The sequence below is a fragment of the Perissodus microlepis genome, chromosome 6 (genome assembly GCF_051167445.1).
Source record: "Perissodus microlepis isolate ML-2025 ecotype Zambia chromosome 6, ASM5116744v1, whole genome shotgun sequence".
In the NCBI taxonomy this organism is placed as follows: Eukaryota; Metazoa; Chordata; class Actinopteri; order Cichliformes; family Cichlidae; genus Perissodus; species Perissodus microlepis.
In genome coordinates, this window is record NC_140466.1 from 22,811,135 (window position 1) to 22,830,088 (window position 18,954).

General features: G+C 40.1%; 1 protein-coding gene and 1 long non-coding RNA gene across 2 annotated transcripts; one reads left to right on the top strand and one right to left on the bottom strand.

Annotated features, from left to right (window-relative positions):
- Window positions 1–292: 292 nt before the first annotated feature.
- On the bottom strand, window positions 293–7,593 carry LOC146385685 (hydroperoxide isomerase ALOXE3-like). The gene is made up of 14 exons (XM_084930008.1): window positions 7,438–7,593; window positions 7,000–7,204; window positions 6,783–6,864; window positions 6,435–6,557; window positions 6,241–6,344; window positions 5,633–5,799; window positions 5,359–5,502; window positions 4,866–5,069; window positions 4,596–4,682; window positions 4,321–4,490; window positions 1,778–1,899; window positions 1,469–1,569; window positions 645–815; window positions 293–472 (listed from the first exon to the last, which is right to left on the bottom strand). The coding sequence occupies exons 1-14, from the start codon at window positions 7,588–7,590 to the stop codon at window positions 293–295; spliced, it is 2,013 nt and encodes a 670-aa protein (XP_084786134.1). The 5' UTR covers window positions 7,591–7,593.
- A 3,431-nt stretch (window positions 7,594–11,024) lies between these two features.
- On the top strand, window positions 11,025–11,933 carry LOC146385686 (uncharacterized). Its single transcript, XR_014800402.1, has 3 exons — window positions 11,025–11,127; window positions 11,201–11,290; window positions 11,369–11,933. It is a non-coding gene; the product is annotated as an uncharacterized LOC146385686 (long non-coding RNA).
- Window positions 11,934–18,954: the final 7,021 nt, after the last annotated feature.

Genomic DNA, 18,954 nt, shown 5'->3' on the forward strand with positions numbered 1-18,954 from the left:
TGTTTTCTAAGAAAAAAATACATCATGATCAGGAGATCAACTGTCTCAAAACAGACACCCCCAAAAATCAAACATTTTTCATTTAAAATCAGAAGATGATTCAAGATTGTAATGCAAAAAAAAAAATCACATTTTAACACAGATGAAAAAAATTTACAGTTTAGTATATAGTGATTATAAGTAGTAAGTTCTTTGTTCTATTTCATCAGTAAAAGTCAGAACTTAGAGGTCTTTCCCTGCTGTTGTTTGAAGAGGGAACTGAATTTTGTCTCACAGCTGAGTCTTCTAATATTCAAATGGCCACACTGTTTTCTAACTCTGCCGGATCCATGTAGGTGTATGGCACTTCTAAACGCTTGTTTCTGGCTTTAATAACTAAACTTAAATCTTCAAGCTCCATCTGAAAATCCTTTAGTATTTTGCGAGGAATTTCCTCAATGAAATGCTCCTCCGGGTACTGGCCAAGAGGGACCTGATGAGAACAATGATACATTTAAGTTTTCTTCAACAAAATTCAATTAAAAAAATTCTTTGTTTTTAATCAAAATAGGCTCTTGGAATTATTGTATACAGTTGTAATGTGTTTACAAAAATTAAATTCAGACATAATTCCTGTCATTCTTAATGAAATCTTTGCTCCTTACAAAGTCACTGGACTGCTTGCTGAGTAACCACATGGTGGCCATGCCCTGAACTGTTACATTGACGTCAGGGAAGGTCGCCAACATCGTGGCCTCACTTGTCGTCCCCTTTGTGGTCGGTGGTGGGAGTTGCAGGGAGATGGGAGTGTTGGGCATCCAGCCACCATAATCATACTGCATTTGATCAAGAAGTAAAAGATAACTGATTAAAAAGTAAAATGATGGTGTAATAATGGTGTTTAATGTATAATTCCTTCTTTGTTTTTTTTTATATTGGTGATGCCTCCCTGTAGTTTTATGGTACTATTTATATAATTATTCACATTTTCTCTTTGCATGACCAGTTTAGTTTAACTTCACTGATTTTGGGAGAAATGCCTCAACAACTGCAGCTTGTCAGTACCATGACTGGGTATAAACAGAGTATGTTAGAGAGCCAGAGTTTCTCAGATGTAAATATACATAAATACAGGTTTGGTTTTAGAGCAACACATGCTCCCATCCAGATGACATCTTTTTCAGAGAAGGACTTACATATTTCAGCAAGACAGGGCTGAACCCCATATTGCATCTATCACATCATAGCTTCATTATGGAAGAGTCTGGATGCTGAACTTGCCTTGCTGCAGACTAGACCATTCATCAGTTGAAAACATTTGATACATCATGAAATGAAGAACAGGATAAAGACCCAGGACTGTTGAGCAGCTAGAATCCTAAATGAGATGGATCATCATTGCTCTCCCAAAGGTCTCCTAGGTTCTCAGATGTTCATGCACTGTTGTTTAAAAAAAAAAAAGTGAAACTGTGTTTATACAAGGACTCACCTGTCCAGAGTTCACGGCTGCATGCTGGGCAGAGCAAGTGAAGATCACCATGGTGACAAACTTGACCAACTCAGTCACACAAGTAAATGTCTGAGGAATTCCTGTTGAGCAGAACCCCCTCCCCCCCCAGCATCAATTGCATTGAGGTGAACAAACAAAGATTGGATTTATGTTTGGATTATAATCATATATACTGTTTATGATACACCCTCTGGTGCCCCTGGACACATCATCAGTGATGTAACATCTCAGTACTAAGGATCAATCAACTTTATCATAATAAGAACTGAACATTTCTTTGAAGCCAACCTGTTTCTGCTTGAGAAAAGAAACCATGTTCAAAAATGTCCAAAATCCACTTCTGAAGTTCAGAGTCCTGCTGGACTTCACTGTCACTCTTGTAGTAGTAGCCGAGCATTCCCTGCACAAACCTTTGAGAAATTGGATGAAATGTGCTTTCATTATTTATTTCATTCATTTTACTTAGGGATGGTAGATATCTGTAAGTATTAGACACACCTTTCATTTTAAGAGAAGTACTAACACCTTCTGAGAAACTTTAATTTAAAAAATTGAACAATGTTTAACATTAGTCTGCACTTAAAGCTGAACTTAATATACTAATGTCTCATCTGAGTGCCTACGGGAACCACAGAACTTCCTGTGGTACTTGCTTAGCTTGATCACTCAACCATCCTAGGCGGCGCCTCCTATTTTGACCTCGGGACTTCCAGGCCATACTCCGCACCGGCCACTTGATTATGGCGCTCCATGCCCCTGCCTGCTAGCATCTTGCAGTCTACTCTTATGTGCTGGATTGTCTCAGGGGCATTTTTACACAGCATGCACCTGGGGTCTTGCCTGATGTGATAGACCCCAGCCTCTATGGAGCTTGTTCCTGTGCTGCCAAGATTAGTGTCTCTGTGTTGTCTTTCACTCCAGCTTTGTCCAGTCACTGGTAGGATTTCTGGATGTCAGCCACTTCCTCTATCTGCCTGTGGTACATTCCACCAGCAGATAGAGGAATGCCCCACAGGAAGTGGTGTGGGGCATTGAGTCATAGGCCTTCTTGTAACCAATCCAGGCAGTGCACAGGTTGGTCAGCCTAGTCTTGCAGTTTTAAGCGACTGCTCTGTCTACCAGTAGCTGGTGTTTTGCTCTTCTGGTATTTCCATTTTCAGTGTCTCTCATCGACTAGAAGCTGGTTCATTTGTGCTGTCAGACACTCGTGGACTGCAGTCAGCTTCTTCAGCCAGTAGGCGTGAATCATGTCAGGGCCTGGTGCTGTCCAACTCTTCATACTGGAGACCCTTTCTTGAATGACTCTGTTCACGGAGATTGCTGTGGTCTGCTCTTAGATCCACTAGCCACTGAGCATTGATGCTATGGGTTGGGTTCTTCTCCCATATGCTCTTCCACTATTGCTCTGTTTCCAGCCTTGGTGCTGCTGTTCTCATATTGTTCCCCTGCCATTAAGAGTACACCATGACTGGTTCTGTGGAGAACAGCTGGTTTATTCTCCTGCTTTCTATGTCTTTGGTGTACCTCTTCAAGTTTGCCAAGGCTATGAGTCTTTGCTTGGCCGTAGCACCTTTTTCATTGCACCTTTCTGCAGCTCCGATAGTTGGCTAACCTCCCTACGTGCTACCCTTATCTTGGCCTCTATTCTCCTTCTCCATGTAGGGCACTGCTCCTTGTAGCTGTTGAACTTGTAGCGAAGTATCTCACTGATCACTGTTGCCGTGGTGTAGATCAGCTGGTTAGTCTCAGTCTTGTCCATAGTGCAGCATTCACATCATCTAGTATAGGGGTGTCAAACTCCAGGCCTCGAGGGCAGGTGTCCTACAGGTTTTAGATATCACGCATGTGAATCGAATGATTAGTTCATAACCAGACCTCTGGAGAACTTCAAGACATTTTGAGGAGGTAATTTATCCATATAAATCAGCTGTGATGGATCAAGGACACATATAAAACCTGCAGGACACCGGCCCTCGAGGCCTGGAGTTCGACACCCCTGATCTAGTAGATCTTCTGAGGGTACTTCACATAGTCTTAGTAACCAGCCATGAAGGATCCAGGTTTCCAGCTTTGCCATGATCTTATCTCTCAGGTCAGTTCCTCTCACGCTCAATGATCCTTCTTCCATCGCACTTGGGGCCCCCACCCAATCTCAGGTGGAGGTGATGATATCTCCCCCTTGACCTGTCATCCTGGCTTCCCCTTGCCGTAGCATTTGTGTTGTACCTCGTCAATCTCTAGCTGTCTGAGCAGTTCCATCTTCTGAATGTTGGAAAACATTCCCCAAGTTGTTTCGCCATCGATCTGGATGCTGGGTATCGAAGATTCCATAGGTCCCTCATCCTAGTCATGTAACCCTTCCACTGGGGTTACTTGCTTAGTAGCATTCCAACAGCGCCTGTTTTCATCTCTTTCTTGTGTGTTAATTTTGTGTTCATTTTTTCAATGATCTTTTATTGGGAAACCAAATTGAAAAAATAATGTTCCCGGTCCTGGGCCAACTCCCAGAATCCGGGAGGAGGCCCAGGGGCAGACCCAAGACACGCTGGAGAGATTATATCTCTTGGCTGGCCTGGGAACACCTTGGTGTTCCCCCAGACAAGCTGGAGGAGGTAGCTGGGGAGAGGGAGGTCTGGGCTTCTCTGCTTAGGATGCTGCCCCCGCGACCTGGCCCCCGATAAGCGGAATAAGATGGATGGATGGATGGAAAACAGAATTGTAAAATGACATAAATAAAATAAAAATAATAAACTAACAAATAATAAAATATTATTGTTATAACAGAACTGCAGCAGCTTGGTGGCGTCATTAAGAGGGCAAAACTACCATACCTGTGGATGATATCCCAAACCTTTAGGCCATCATCCCTGTAGTAGAAGTTTGGCACAGCTTCTAGGCCACGTTCAGCAATGTCATCTGTTATACAGAGGGAGCTGTAGGTCATTGAGGACACTGACCTCTTCAGGATTGTAAACATGCCCTCTCCACCTGATGATGCAAACTAGAGAATGGGTAGCTCACAGTTAGAGACAAATGTTGTACATGACACTGAAAAAGAAACAGTTATTTAGGTAAAGGGCTAGTGAATGTGCTGTTCTTTGCATACCTGAGTGAAAGCGCCAATCTCAGAAATGAGAAGGCGTCGAGCTAAGAAGTTGATCTGCAGAGTGTAGCGTGTGTGAAGTTTGAGGAGCTGAGGGAAAGAGGGAACTCTGTTAGTGCTAGATTGGGGCAAAACTTTGGCATTTATTATGCTGAGGTACGCTGTTGCACAATCAAATGTCCTTTGTGGACACATTGATAAACTCAAATGCTTTCAACGTTATTTAAAATTATTTACAAACCAAAACACTGAGTTTCAGCAAACGTCAGTTACCTTGTACAGAGGATGCACCATGGGCACGTTGCGCAGCAGTGACACTGCAAAAACCTCAGCCAGCAAGTGCGTGCGCAGAAGGTGAACATTGAGCTGATGGTGATTGAAATCTGCACTTCTTACAAAAATCTTGGCGATCAACCAGTCGTACTCAGAATCAGTAGGAAGAAAGATTGGATTGTCATCTGATGGAGTCTGCTTCAGCTATACAAGGACAGGGTCAAGTGATAAGTCAAATTATTAGTTATTTTTAATATCTGTCTTTCTTCTACAGCATGTCTTTTGTCCTTCTCCCTCTCCCCTCACTCCCAACCGGTTGTGGCAGGTGGCTTCTGACAGAGGTTTCTTCCTGTTAAAAAGGGAGTTTTCCTTTCCAGTTGCCAAAGTGCTTGCTCACAAAGAATTGCCTGATTGTTGGGATTTTCCTCTCATATTTACCCTAGAAAAAATATATATTTTACTATGTAAATAAAGCTCATCTGAACTGAATTACCTGAATAGCAATCGGCATTAATTTATTGTCAGGATCTTTGTGGAGCAGGACGAGAGGAGCCATCAAATACTGCTTCTTCCCATTGATGGTGTTTGCTTTTACTCCATCCAGAAGCTTGTAGTCACACAGGAATATGTTCCCTTTCTGTTTGAAAGTTCAGGTTATTTCAGCAGTGTGTATATTCAGTGAATGTGTAAGTGCATTTATTGCAATGACCAAGTAGCTGATTTAAGAAACATTTCTTTCTCCTTTTTTTGTGTCTTTCTACAGTCACCTTCATTTCATCTGAAAGGTTGCAACGACTGCGGGGAAAGACCATGTCATCGGTGACAGGGAAGTTACTGGGCAGGGTTGTACAACACTGGATCAAAATGGGGTTGACACCATTTAGAAACTGGTAGCCAAAGAAAGCATCCTCTTTCCAGTGTTCCTGAACATATTCTGCAAAAAAAAGAAAAAGAAAAAAAGCATTTAACAACATGTTCCTTTTTTAAACTAGCCTACAAAGTTTGCTACATTTCTAACTTTGTGTCAGAAGTTCAGTGTCTGAGAGTCTTGATTATGTGAAATGTATAAAAAGTCATAAGCTCTCTCTAGTGAGCTTTATTAGATATTGAAACCATATTCTACTTGTTAGATCACCTGTCATAAGATAAAATGAGACTTTATATTCTCAGTTTTAAACATCAATCAATAGCTATAAACATATATAATATATATGTTTTTACAGAACAGGCTGTATAATGTTCTTATTATTCAGGAAAATCGACTATGTATACTGATATTGTAATACTTCAAAGGTAACAGTTAAGTACATATTATTATACATATTATTATGCGAAAAGTATAAGTACTCGATACTCCAACTATGATGTTAGTTACCTGATATTTCAGTCTTTTTGCAGCAAAACACTCGATTGATGCTGTCAATATTATCCCACTTCTCCCTACGGTTATCCAGTCCCTTCAGCTTCAGCTCGGTCAGTCTGAAACAGAAGAGCACATTCATCTTATTTCTTTATTATATTTAACATAGTTATAGTTTTGATAGGTAAAGAGAAAAAAAAGAACTTCACCCTGTGGAAGCAGTGTAGACAAACTCTGTAGTTTTGGTGAAGGAGAACTGAACCTCCGATGGCAGAAAAATTGGGTTTTGTGCCTTCAAGGAGTGAGGTATTCCCTCTGCATATGCATCCCAGCTGAGAAAAAGAAATTGCAGTTTCAATTCACAAAACATAATATATGAATAATATAGTTTGCAATGCATTTTTAAATTAATCTCAGCAGACAAACTATATATTGTAATGCTTCATTTTAAGGTTAAATATCATTAGTATTAGGATATTCAGCTATAACTGGACAGCATTTGTGTTCCAGTTTCAGGGGCCGTAAAGCTAAAACGTGTATAAGCTCTGAATTCTCACCGATAGTCTTCCTCTCGCTGCTGAATCTCCTGCTGCCGACTGTACCTGCCAAGATGATGGTTGTCTTCAAAGACTCTCAGAGCTAAATAAGAAAAAATGGTTTCAAGTTGTTCTTGTAAATATGGTATATTGGTAAATTGCTTCAGCCTCATTATAAACTTTGTTTTACATCTTCAATGGTTTGAACAAGATTTAAGATGAGCACAGTTTCCCAAACCTTTTCCATCTTTGAAGCGGTGCACCTTGCTATCAGCAATCCAGCGGTAGACGGGAAAGATGTAGATGTCTCCTTCAGGGGATTTCACTTCCACCTTGGCACAAAACCAATCATCTTCTGGGAACAGTGGGAGAGACTGTTTGTCTAACTCTATCAGTAGAAGCTTTCCAAGGGAAGTGGAGCAGGACACCTTAAACTTTGATACCTAAAGAAATGACATAGCAGTTTGCGCTGAGCTTCAACACTCGAGCATACAATTCCTCTTATAATTTACTGTGGTCCATGAAGTGAACTGTTTGCTTTGACCATCTTCATGGTGATAGATTTCAACTTTACATAAATCACAGTTAATAATTCCCTTATTTCCCTAAAGGTTTGCATGTATAATGTCATATAGGGAACCTGAAAAAATCATGGAGGTGGCCATCCCAGACTTACAGCTCCTCGGACGAAGGATGTAGCCCCTTTCAAGCCCATGAGCCACTTGCGATCACTCTCCCCATCTGTGCCCACCAGCTTAATGTAGACATTGTTAAGAGTAGTGGAATTAAGGCGATCACCAGTGAATACGGTCACTTTATACTGCACCATTTTTCAAATCCTGGTAGGGGGAGAATTATAATCACTCTTAGCACTGATTTGGAAATGTAAGCAGTTAAAATTGTGACATCACAATTAAAAGAATTTGAAGACATTATCTAAATGCCTTTTTTGACCCACAATTTCTGACTGAAATCCTGTGAAAACATCTCTTACCTTTGTCAATGAGACGAGGAAGTTCTTCAGAATAACTGTTCTGTCAGAACTTGCCCCTACAATTTCTTTTTATTTACTCAGTTTAGTGGGAGTGTCCAGTCAGTTGCATCAATCAGGTATTGTGATGAAACAACAGATAAGGTTATCCAAATAATAAAATCTGAAGGAAGTGTTATCTTATTCATGTTAGCTCTGCCACTGTGAAATGTTGACTATAAACTGCACCACTCTTTTTATTGAGCTGTCAAAGCCCTTGACACTGCTGATTTGTCATTTTCCTAGAAGTTATTGGAACTAGGCCTTTCAGATGAAGGCTGGTTTACTAATTACCTTTCTGACTGCAAGCAGTGCGCACAGTTTAACGGTCTCTCTTTGAGTTTTCAAAATGTCACTACTGGAGTGATCTGTCTTACATTATTTGATATTAATGTTAAGGGTGTGGGACAAAAGCTAAATATATTTTATAATTTATATGTAGATGACACAATTATTTTTGTCCTCATACCACCAACATGGTTTTTTCAACAATTACAATTAGCTTTTGATGAGGTCGGGCTCATTTTAAATGGAAAAAAGTCATAGTGTTTCAAGTACACAGAGTATGGGCAGTATTTCCCTCTACTGTACCTTTTCAAGGTTTTTCTATTGAAACTCATAAAAATACTCTTTACTCCTCCTTGACGATGGTGATATAGTTTGCATGAATAACCCTGCTCCTTCTCTCTATCTCTTGGACTCTCTTTATCATGGGGCATTTAGGATCTAGAAGTGGCTGTAAACCTTTAAGACACCGCTGTACTTTACAATCTCTAGCTGATTTGTCTTCATTAGAATCACAAAGGATGTTCCCTCACTCTATATCACTATTCACTGGGATTGTATCTATAAATATATGGTTGACTTATACCACTTTATCTTTAAATCTATTTCTGGTTTATACAGTTCTTGTCAGATTACATATTCAGTTATAGTCTGTGGTCTCAAATTTTTTTTTTACACTCACAATTCCATCAGTTCATACAGAAGGATTTGCAGCTCTTTCACGTGATTTTGTTTGCAGAGTTTAAAAGATGTGTAAGTGATTTTGTGAATTCCTCAATGGGAACTTGTTCTTGATTTTAATATAATTTTGTAAACGGACAGTTTTCGCTATTTGATTCTGTTGTTCTGATTCTGATGTTTCTTTTTTTTATTGCTTCTACTTTATTGCTTGAATTTTATTATGCCTATCTGAAAAAGTGTCTGTGAAGGTTCTCAGTCATTCAGGTCATCGTAGTCAAAGGAGCTTGCAAAGAAAAGCGTCTGGACTTTTTTAAGTTGCTTGAAGATGTTTCACCTCTCATCCGAGAAGCTTCTTCAGTTCTAAGGTCAAATGGTGGGGAGTCCCAGATTTAAACCTAGTGGGAGTATCCCCCCACAGAGGGACAAAAGGACCCCCTGATGATCCTCTAATCGCCTGAGCCAAGGTGTGAAACTGGGTGTAGGTCACAATCAGCCAGGGTTTCGGGTGAGCTCATTGTGAAACCTGGCCCCACCTCATCATGCGAATTCCTGAGGTCAGATGGCCCAGGATGTGAGTGGGCATTAAGGCGTCTGGGGAGGGAACTCAAAACTGGATTATAGATGGCAGACAGTTGGTGTCGTAAACCACCGCCTCTGTTCAAAGATGGTCGCTCACAGTGGACATAGATGGCTTCTTTCACTCCTCTTTCAAACCATCTGTCCTCTCTGTCCAAAATGTGAACATTGGCATCCTCGAAAGAGTGTCCTTTATCCTTAAGATGCAGATGGACTGCTGAGTCTTTTCCTGTGGAGGTGGCTCTTCTATGTTGTGCCATGCGCTTGTGAAGTGGCTGTTTGGTCTCTCCAATGTAGAGGTCTGGGCATTCCTGTACAGTGCAGCGAGGAATGTCCCTCTGTGGGGGGACACTCCTACTAGGTTTAAATCTGGGACTCCCCACCATTTGACCTTAGAACTGAAGAAGCTTCTCGGATGAGAGGTGAAATGTCTTCAAGCAACTTAAAGAAGTCCAGACACTTTTCTTTGCAAGCTCCTTTGACTATCTGAAAAAGGTTTCTCTAGTAAACAAACAATGAGTGTTAATAGGATTACCTGTCTAAATACAGGTTAAAAAATATTTAGGTCAGTGGTGATTTCTTGCACATGACGATGAGTATGAAAATTATCATAGTTATCAGATTCAGCTATGCAAGGTAAAGACTGAGAGGACCCAAGTGCAGGACGGGGTAATTGAAGGTTGAACTTAAAATCCTGCAAATATTCCATGAAAAAAAAAAAACAGCACAACTAGTGGGATGAGTTAACCAAGGGTAATACACAAGGTAATGTGTCAAGAGGATTCATGCTGGAAACCCACTGGAGACTGGTCTGTGTAAGTTCTCAGTCATCTGGGTCATGATAGTCTAAGGAGCTTGGAAAGAAAGCAACTTTAAGTTTCTTGAATGAAGGATAAAAGTCTCAGCTACCTCCTCCAGTGCAAGAATTTCTGTGTCTGACCTCATAATACACGAAAAGAAGGCCGTCAGATCCCTGAGCAAAGACCAAAACATCACCATATTACCAACAGATAAGGCAAGGTGCACTTTTGTTCTTATTACACCAAGATTACTACACTCCTCAGTGACAATAATATCCGTGAAGCCCTAAGGAGAGATCCCACAAGCAACTACAAAAAGAAAGTTGTCAGTTGGGTGCGACAACTTGAAAAGGAAACGCCATTGTCCACTCTACATATCACCGTCTGTACCCTGGGGATGCTATACCCTGTATATATTGACTTCCATCATATCAAAAACTTTACTGTGTTCACCAAAAAGGTCCCAAAACGTACACTGGATTCAAATAAAATCATAGTGTTCTTTGATGTGGCTTCCCTTTTCACTTGTATCCATAGAACTGAGGTATTGTCAGAAAAGCAGCACAGCTCCTTAGAAAACAGAAACAGCTTTACCCCCGATCAGATTTGCACGCTGTTAGACTTCTGCCTTACCACCATCTAGTTTTAATTAAACAAGTGTTTCCAAAGACAAAAATATGGAAGTGCAGTGGGCTACACAATGTCACCCTTTACATCGAAGAAGTGGAAAGTAAAGCTCTTGGCTCTTTCAAATGGACAGCACCTTGCCACTGGGTCAGATACTTGTGTGACAGGTGAGACCTGGAGACTTGGGACCGCCCCTGGTGGGCGGAGCTGGTCTTTGCTCCTTTCATAAGCGCAGGTGTGGGCAATTGGGTATTGCTCTGCAAACCTGAAGCTGCGAGTGCTTGGTACAAGTTGGGCAAGTTGGTGTTTCTTAACTTCTGTCTATGAAAGTCTGATACGGGTCCTCCCCTAAACTTCTGTTAGAACGGTAGGTTACACAAAAATGTACCACTTGAGCTCTGGCTGATGGCAGAGGTTTACAGTTATTTGCACCCTTGTAGGTGGGAAACATTGCTCCCGTGAGAACGGTATAGTGGACTTCATCGCCACTGACCCACATTTATTAGGGTGTGACACGAACTTGTGGACAGGTAACAAAACCAATTCAGTTGAGGAATATTCCTGTGTTTTACTGTCCAGCTAAGTGATCTCCTGCCTTTTATTCACAGAGTACCGAGCTGCTGCTTTGCCAGGTGGATTTCTGGCTGCGGGCAAAGGACCCGACACATCAGTGTGTTTTAATTTGTTTTAAACTGGTGTAAGTCGACAGACTGATTGCTGTGGCTGTCGATTGTTTTGTTTTTTTGTTTTAATTTTTTCTGTATCAGTAGGCACCACAGATATTGATTCTTTTAGTATTTTAACCCCATTTATTTATTTAGATATATAGATAGCTAGCTATCTATATCTATATCTATCTATATCTAGTCTTGCCGCTTTTGCATGCACAGCGGTGGGCCTGAGTGAAGACGGCACTGAAGATTTTGTTTTGTTTCCTTAGTGTTTTGCCCATTTGGGGTCATGTGTGAGTTGCCGTCCCTTTTTAACCTGTGTGCTATGTCGATTTGTTCTTAAACGGTTCCCCGCAGCACTTGTCCTGTCTCACGGGCAATCATACAGTTTTATCGTTTTTAATAAGGTAAAGCTTTTTAATTGTTTTTAGGTGCCGCTGTTACACTGTTACTTTTATTTTGTATTAAAGATTAAACTCTTCTTAACTGACTGTGCGCCTACGGCTCTGTCCTATTTTAAATAGGTACCTACCACGGGTCACATTTGGATGACATCTTATCTTTGGCCTTTGAACTTCTGCAGGGAGCCACCATATTATCAACACTAGCTCTTTCGCAATGTCAAATACCTTGTTTTTTGCACACATTTTTGAAAGTTATATCCAACTTTACATAAAAATGCCTCAGCCAATGCCTCAGGTGTTGTTGGGGTTTTTTTGTACAACTATTTAAAACTATTTACAGAATAATCAGCTGTCATGCATTCAATACAATTCAATTCTACTTATATAGAACCACATCACAACAGCCGTTGCATCGAGGCACTTTTATTGTAAGAAAAAGACCCCAAAATAATACAGGTAATACATTTGCCTTATCATTGTCTCTTCTCTGCAGAGGAATCCTGTGTGCTCTGAATGAGTTACAAACTGTTTTCCCCTGGAGCTCAGGATCTGTAGCTCACAATTCCCATTGTTGGCATTATTAAATTTTGCTTCAGTCTATATAAATGCAGTGTCAGTGCTGCATATTGCGTCTACCCAAAAAAACTATGACAGACTGATTGTTGTGATGAGTTCTGGTGTATTTGGTTTCACTTAATTCGTTTAGCTTACTCATCAGTTGAAAGAAATAAGTACAGCATGGAAAAGTCGTTGAAACATTCAGTGTCATTATTCACAACTCTTTGTTGAGGTCTTTTAGTAAAGCTAAAATAAAAAGTAGACATGAAATATTTGGATGTCTTGAAGTAAAATGACACTTAGATAAAACTTATAAATGCACTTAGGTTTGGCCTTTTTGTTCAGGTTTGATCTATAAATGAGTTTGAAGCTTTGGTACATTTGTCTGAGGCTGGGATGTCTACATGACTGATTCAACAGCTTTCACAATTTTATAAACTGAACTAAAACTAGTTTTTCAATAAAAAAAAAATCTGGAAATCTGGAAACTTACTGAATCCAATACAATTTTATTTGTAAAGCACTTTAAAATACCCAGCACAGGACCAAAGTGCTGTACAGAAAATAAGTTAAAAACAATAGAATAACAGAAAACAGCAAAAATAAATAAATAAAACACACAATACATAAAAATTAAAATAGCCCTATATTAAAAAAGAAAACAAGATAAAACAGCATAGAATCAACTAAAATAAAAATAAAAAATAAAAACCAACATCTCACATGGTGTCAAAGGGTAAAGAGGTGGGTTTTCAGGAGTGACTTAAAAACAGGTATGGAAGTGGCCTGTCTAATCTCTAAAGGGAGTTCGTTCCACAGTTCCGGAGCTGCTACAGCAAAAGCACGATCTCCTCTAAGTTTACGCCCAGTCCTGGGTACATTCAGGAGCAGCTGATCAGCTGACCTGAGAGAGCGGGTGGGTGTATAAGGCTGTAGCAGCTCAGAGAGATAAGATGGGGCTAGGCCATGGAGGGCTTTAAAAGCAAATAAAAGAATTTTAAAATGAATCCTAAAAGAAATGGGCAGCCAGTGAAGTGAAGCTAAAATAGGGGAAATGTGCTCAAACTTTAGAGTGCCAGTTAAAAGACGAGCTGCGGCATTTTGCATCCTCTGTAGATGGGTAATATATGATGTGCTGACCCCTATATAAAGTGCATTAAAGTAATCCAGCCGAGTGGTTAGGTTTAACTGAAGCTAAACCAAAGTGATTTTTTTTTAAATAAGAATTAAAAAACTGAACTAATAATAAACTTATGACCCAGTATTGTAGGCCTCTTTTTGTTAAAAGGGAGTTTTTCCTTCCCATCATCGCCAAGTGCTTACTCACAGGGGATCTTTTCAATATTGTAGGTCTTTACAACTGCTGTGAATTGGTGCTATATAAATAAAGCTCAGGTGAACTGAATTAGGTAAACAGCAATCAGCATTAGTTTATCATCAGGAGCTCTGTGGTGTAGTATTTGTTCCACAAATACTGCTTCTTGTAATTGGTGGTTTGCTTTAGTCACACAGGAATGTGCTCCCTTTCTGTCTGGAAGTTCAGAATATTGCAACAGTGTAGATACAACATTGGCTCAGTGAATGTGTACGTTATTGCTAAGATCAAGTACTTGATACAAGAAAATGTTCTTTCTACTTTTTTCAAGTGAATTTAAAACATTATATATACATAATATACTCTGCAATGTCTTGAATTATAATTAGTTAACCCTAATCCAGCCAACAATTATTGTAATGTTTCATTTAAACCTTAAGTATGCATAATATTAGCAGATTCAGCTGTAGCTGGAGGGCATTTGCATGTTAGTTCCAGGGGCCATAAAGCTAAAATGTGTGCGTGCTCTGAGCTCTCTTCCTGTTGCTGCTTAAGCTCCTGCTGTACCTGACTGAACCTGCCTAGATGAGGGATGTCTTCAAAGAGTCTCAGAGCAAAAAAGAAAATAAGGTTCTTGTAAATACGGTATACTTGGAACTTGCATTAACCTCCTTTTTACAAGGCTCCAGGAGGGGTAAAAAGGAGGCCACATGATTTATTGAATGAATGAATTGCATGTATGACCCTGCTCATTCTCTCTATCAGTTGGACTCTGCTTATCACAGAGCTTTAAAATTTATAACTCACAGTAAACCTTTAAGACACTGCTGTACTTTATATTCTCTAGCTAACTTGTCTTCACTAGAACTACACAGGATGGTTCACTGGTATTTTATCTATAAAAATATGGTTTACTCACCTCTTATCAGATTACATGTTTAGTCATGCCGTGGTCTCCATGACTTCATGACATTCATTGTCAACAGTTCATACAGAGTTTAGAAAGAGGGCTTTCCCCTTACCCTGCAGAAGGATTTACAGGTCTTTTAACTGATTTTTGTAAATATTATGCAATTTTCATTATTTTACTCTTTCCATTTTATTGCTGTAATTATGCTAAAACATCTGTGTCATACGGTGGCCCCTAGAGACAAAGCACGTACAAACTCCAAAACACTTGCAAACTCCAAAACACATGCAAACTCCAAAACACAACGGAAGTGCTCCAGGACGCTAGGGGCAGTGTTGAGCTTTTGTTACCTAGTAACTACACAAGCCAGGAAGTACCAATGACCGGATTTGGGGTCTGCAGCCTTAAAGGCCGCATTTTAAGGCCGATTACGTCACAGCGACACGACGAAGGCTGTCCCAATTCAAAGGCTGCTCGAAATACGGCCCTCAAATGCGTCCTTAATTTCCCTGAATTTTAAGGATGGGTCGGTGTAGCCTTCATGGCCCAACATATCCCAGATTTCATAGCGCGGCGGTGGTGTGGATAATTTTGCCGGAAAAAAAACGGCGGAAGCGGAGCCACCGAAGAGTAAACTTTCAGAAGTAAGTACTGAATATTATGTCACTTATTTATGCGCAAATGTTTTTATAATGAAGAACATTAACAACATTACTGTTGGCCACATGTCGGGAAAGTTATGTGACATTAGCGATGTTTGTACTAACTTGGTTTTAAAGCCTTTACTTCAAAATATACGCCGTTCAATAGTTGACTTTAATCTTACAGAGAATGTGATGATTTTATGGATAATTAAAGTCATATATCCACAAACACAACAAGCTGAAAGTCAGTGATGCTGCTCGGTTTGCAGTCCTGAATATCACAGCACAAGCAGGATTCACTGCACTGTTAATGTTAGCTATGTTATATTGCTGCCTCTGTTCCCTGGTGTCGAGCCAAACGGACTTTAACGTGTGTTTGAACAGCTGACGGTTCACTCGTTAAGCTGAAAGAAAGATGCTTTAATCACAGCAGTCACACATGTGTCCACTGTACCATCTGGGAACTCTTCTTGTTTCGTAATAACACAAACACTAAATCCTCCTTCTTTTGTGCTGTTTTGTAGCAGTGTGTACACCTTAGACTGTCACCTGTCTGTCTGTCCTGCACTCTCTCTCTTTTTCTTTCTCTCTGATTGTGTAATAAAAGTATGAACATTCATTTATAAGTCACACTTGTGTTTGAATCCTGCAGCTTATCACACATTTGATTTTGTGTGACAACTGCAAGTGTCCAGAGTGAGGACAGACTGAGGGACCCACTGCTGCACATCATCTGTGAGGCTTTGCACCCCTGATGATCCACCAGGACACACTCAGCAGTGTGTGAGGAAGAGGAGGAGGAAGAGCCAGCAGCAGCTGACAGATGGAGAGAATAGACAGACTGTTCCCTGTTTGTGAAGGACTGCTAGAAAAGTTTAACATAACTAATTGTCTGTCCTGAATCAGTCTTATTAGGCAATGTTCAAATAATTGTATCATTCCAGTGTTTTCAGTGTGGGAGAAAGTACTCAGGGCCTTGAAGTTACACACTATAAAGGCAGCAACAAGTTTAACATTCAGAAACCTAAAGTATGTATCAGCAGCAGAATGGAGCTAAAAATAAACGTATGTTTCAGTTCTATGAAGCTTTGAGTATTTTGGATTAGTAGTACTGCTGTGTTTGTTGCATCATATTGCTGTAATTGTTTATATGCTTTATATATTCTGAGGTAAGTTGATCTATAGTGATACATCATATTCTATAAGGATGTTATGTGTTTGTATACTTTCTGCCCAGTTTGACCCATTTAGCAGAAGTCAGCCTGTTTAAGGCTCTGATATCTATTCTGTATGACTTAAAGCAGTTATGACATGGTCTGATTTTCTCACCCAATAAAGGAATATTTCATATACATATATATTTCATATCAGTCTACTCTTCATTTTATCAGAAACAGTTATCACAGCTCGTACATTTTCTTTTTATAAATATATGTAAGCAATGAGCCAAATTTAGTAATGCCAACACACTGAAGGAACAACATTTGTCTCTTATATACAGGGAGTGCAGAATTATTAGGCAAATGAGTATTTTGTCCACATCATCCTCTTCATGCATGTTGTCTTACTCCAAGCTGTATAGGCTCGAAAGCCTACTACCAATTAAGCATATTAGGTGATGCGCATCTCTGTAATGAGAAGGGGTGTGGTCTAATGACATCAACACCCTATATCAGGTGTACATAATTATTAGGCAACGTTCTTTCCTTTGGCAAAATGGGTCAAAAGAAGGACTTGACAGGCTCAGAAAAGTCAAAAATAGTGAGATATCTTGCAGAGGGATGCAGCAGTCTCAAAATTGCAAAGCTTCTGAAGCGTGATCATCGAACAATCAAGCGTTTCATTCAAAATAGTCAACAGGGTCGCAAGAAGCGTGTGGAAAAACCAAGGCGCAAAATAACTGCCCATGAACTGAGAAAAGTCAAGCGTGCAGCTGCCAAGATGCCACTTGCCACCAGTTTGGCCATATTTCAGAGCTGCAACATCACTGGAGTGCCCAAAAGCACAAGGTGTGCAATACTCAGAGACATGGCCAAGGTAAGAAAGGCTGAAAGACGACCACCACTGAACAAGACACACAAGCTGAAACGTCAAGACTGGGCCAAGAAATATCTCAAGACTGATTTTTCTAAGGTTTTATGGACTGATGAAATGAGAGTGAGTCTTGATGGGCCAGATGGATGGGCCCGTGGCTGGATTGGTAAAGGGCAGAGAGCTCCAGTCCGACTCAGACGCCAGCAAGGTGGAGGTGGAGTACTGGTTTGGGCTGGTATCATCAAAGATGAGCTTGTGGGGCCTTTTCGGGTTGAGGATGGAGTCAAGCTCAACTCCCAGTCCTACTGCCAGTTTCTGGAAGACACCTTCTTCAAGCAGTGGTACAGGAAGAAGTCTGCATCCTTCAAGAAAAACATGATTTTCATGCAGGACAATGCTCCATCACATGCGTCCAAGTACTCCACAGCGTGGCTGGCAAGAAAGGGTATAAAAGAAGAAAAACTAATGACATGGCCTCCTTGTTCACCTGATCTGAACCCCATTGAGAACCTGTGGTCCATCATCAAATGTGAGATTTACAAGGAGGGAAAACAGTACACCTCTCTGAACAGTGTCTGGGAGGCTGTGGTTGCTGCTGCACGCAATGTTGATGGTGAACAGATCAAAACACTGACAGAATCCATGGATGGCAGGCTTTTGAGTGTCCTTGCAAAGAAAGGTGGCTATATTGGTCGCTGATTTGTTTTTGTTTTGTTTTTGAATGTCAGAAATGTATATTTGTGAATGTGGAGATGTTATATTGGTGTCACTGGTAAAAATAAATAATTGAAATGGGTATATATTTGTTTTTTGTTAAGTTGCCTAATAATTATGCACAGTAATAGTCACCTGCACACACAGATATCCCCCTAAAATAGCTAAAACTAAAAACAAACTAAAAACTACTTCCAAAAACATTCAGCTTTGATATTAATGAGTTTTTTGGGTTCATTGAGAACATGGTTGTTGTTCAATAATAAAATTATTCCTCAAAAATACAACTTGCCTAATAATTCTGCACTCCCTGTATGATACACCTATATATGCACTGTCAAAGACACTTGTCTTTGAGTGAAGATTTAAGGTGATAAGACATATAAATAACTGCAACTTGAATCTGTACTGAGGCTCAGTATTTGACACAGAGTTCATGTTCACTGCTGTAATAGCTAATAATGATTAATATAATAACTATAATATTGGCCATATTATATTTACATTACCAAAGTGATATGACTTTAGTCTCATGAACAACATCAGCTAATTGTTATTTACTAACTAATCTTAAATGACTGTTCAGTACAGAAATGAAGCCCAAAAATCATGTTTTACTGTCCTGTGGTCTCAGCCTCAGATGCTTATCAAATCACACAAAGCTCTTGTAGAAACAAACATACAAATGAACAAAATATGTTCTCCTTCATTTCTGTCAAACCAAGTTGTATGACACGTTTCCAGCGGTTAGTATCATGGTTGCTAGGCAACCTGGGAAGCGCAACGGAGACTAGACCCCATACAGACAAACTTGCCGTTTATTTTGCAAATCGAGCTCAACACTGCCCCTAGCGTCCTGGAGCACTTCCGTTGTGTTTTGGAGTTTGCAAGTGTTTTGGAGTTTGCAAGTGTTTTGTCTCTAGGGGCCACCGTAGTGTCATGGC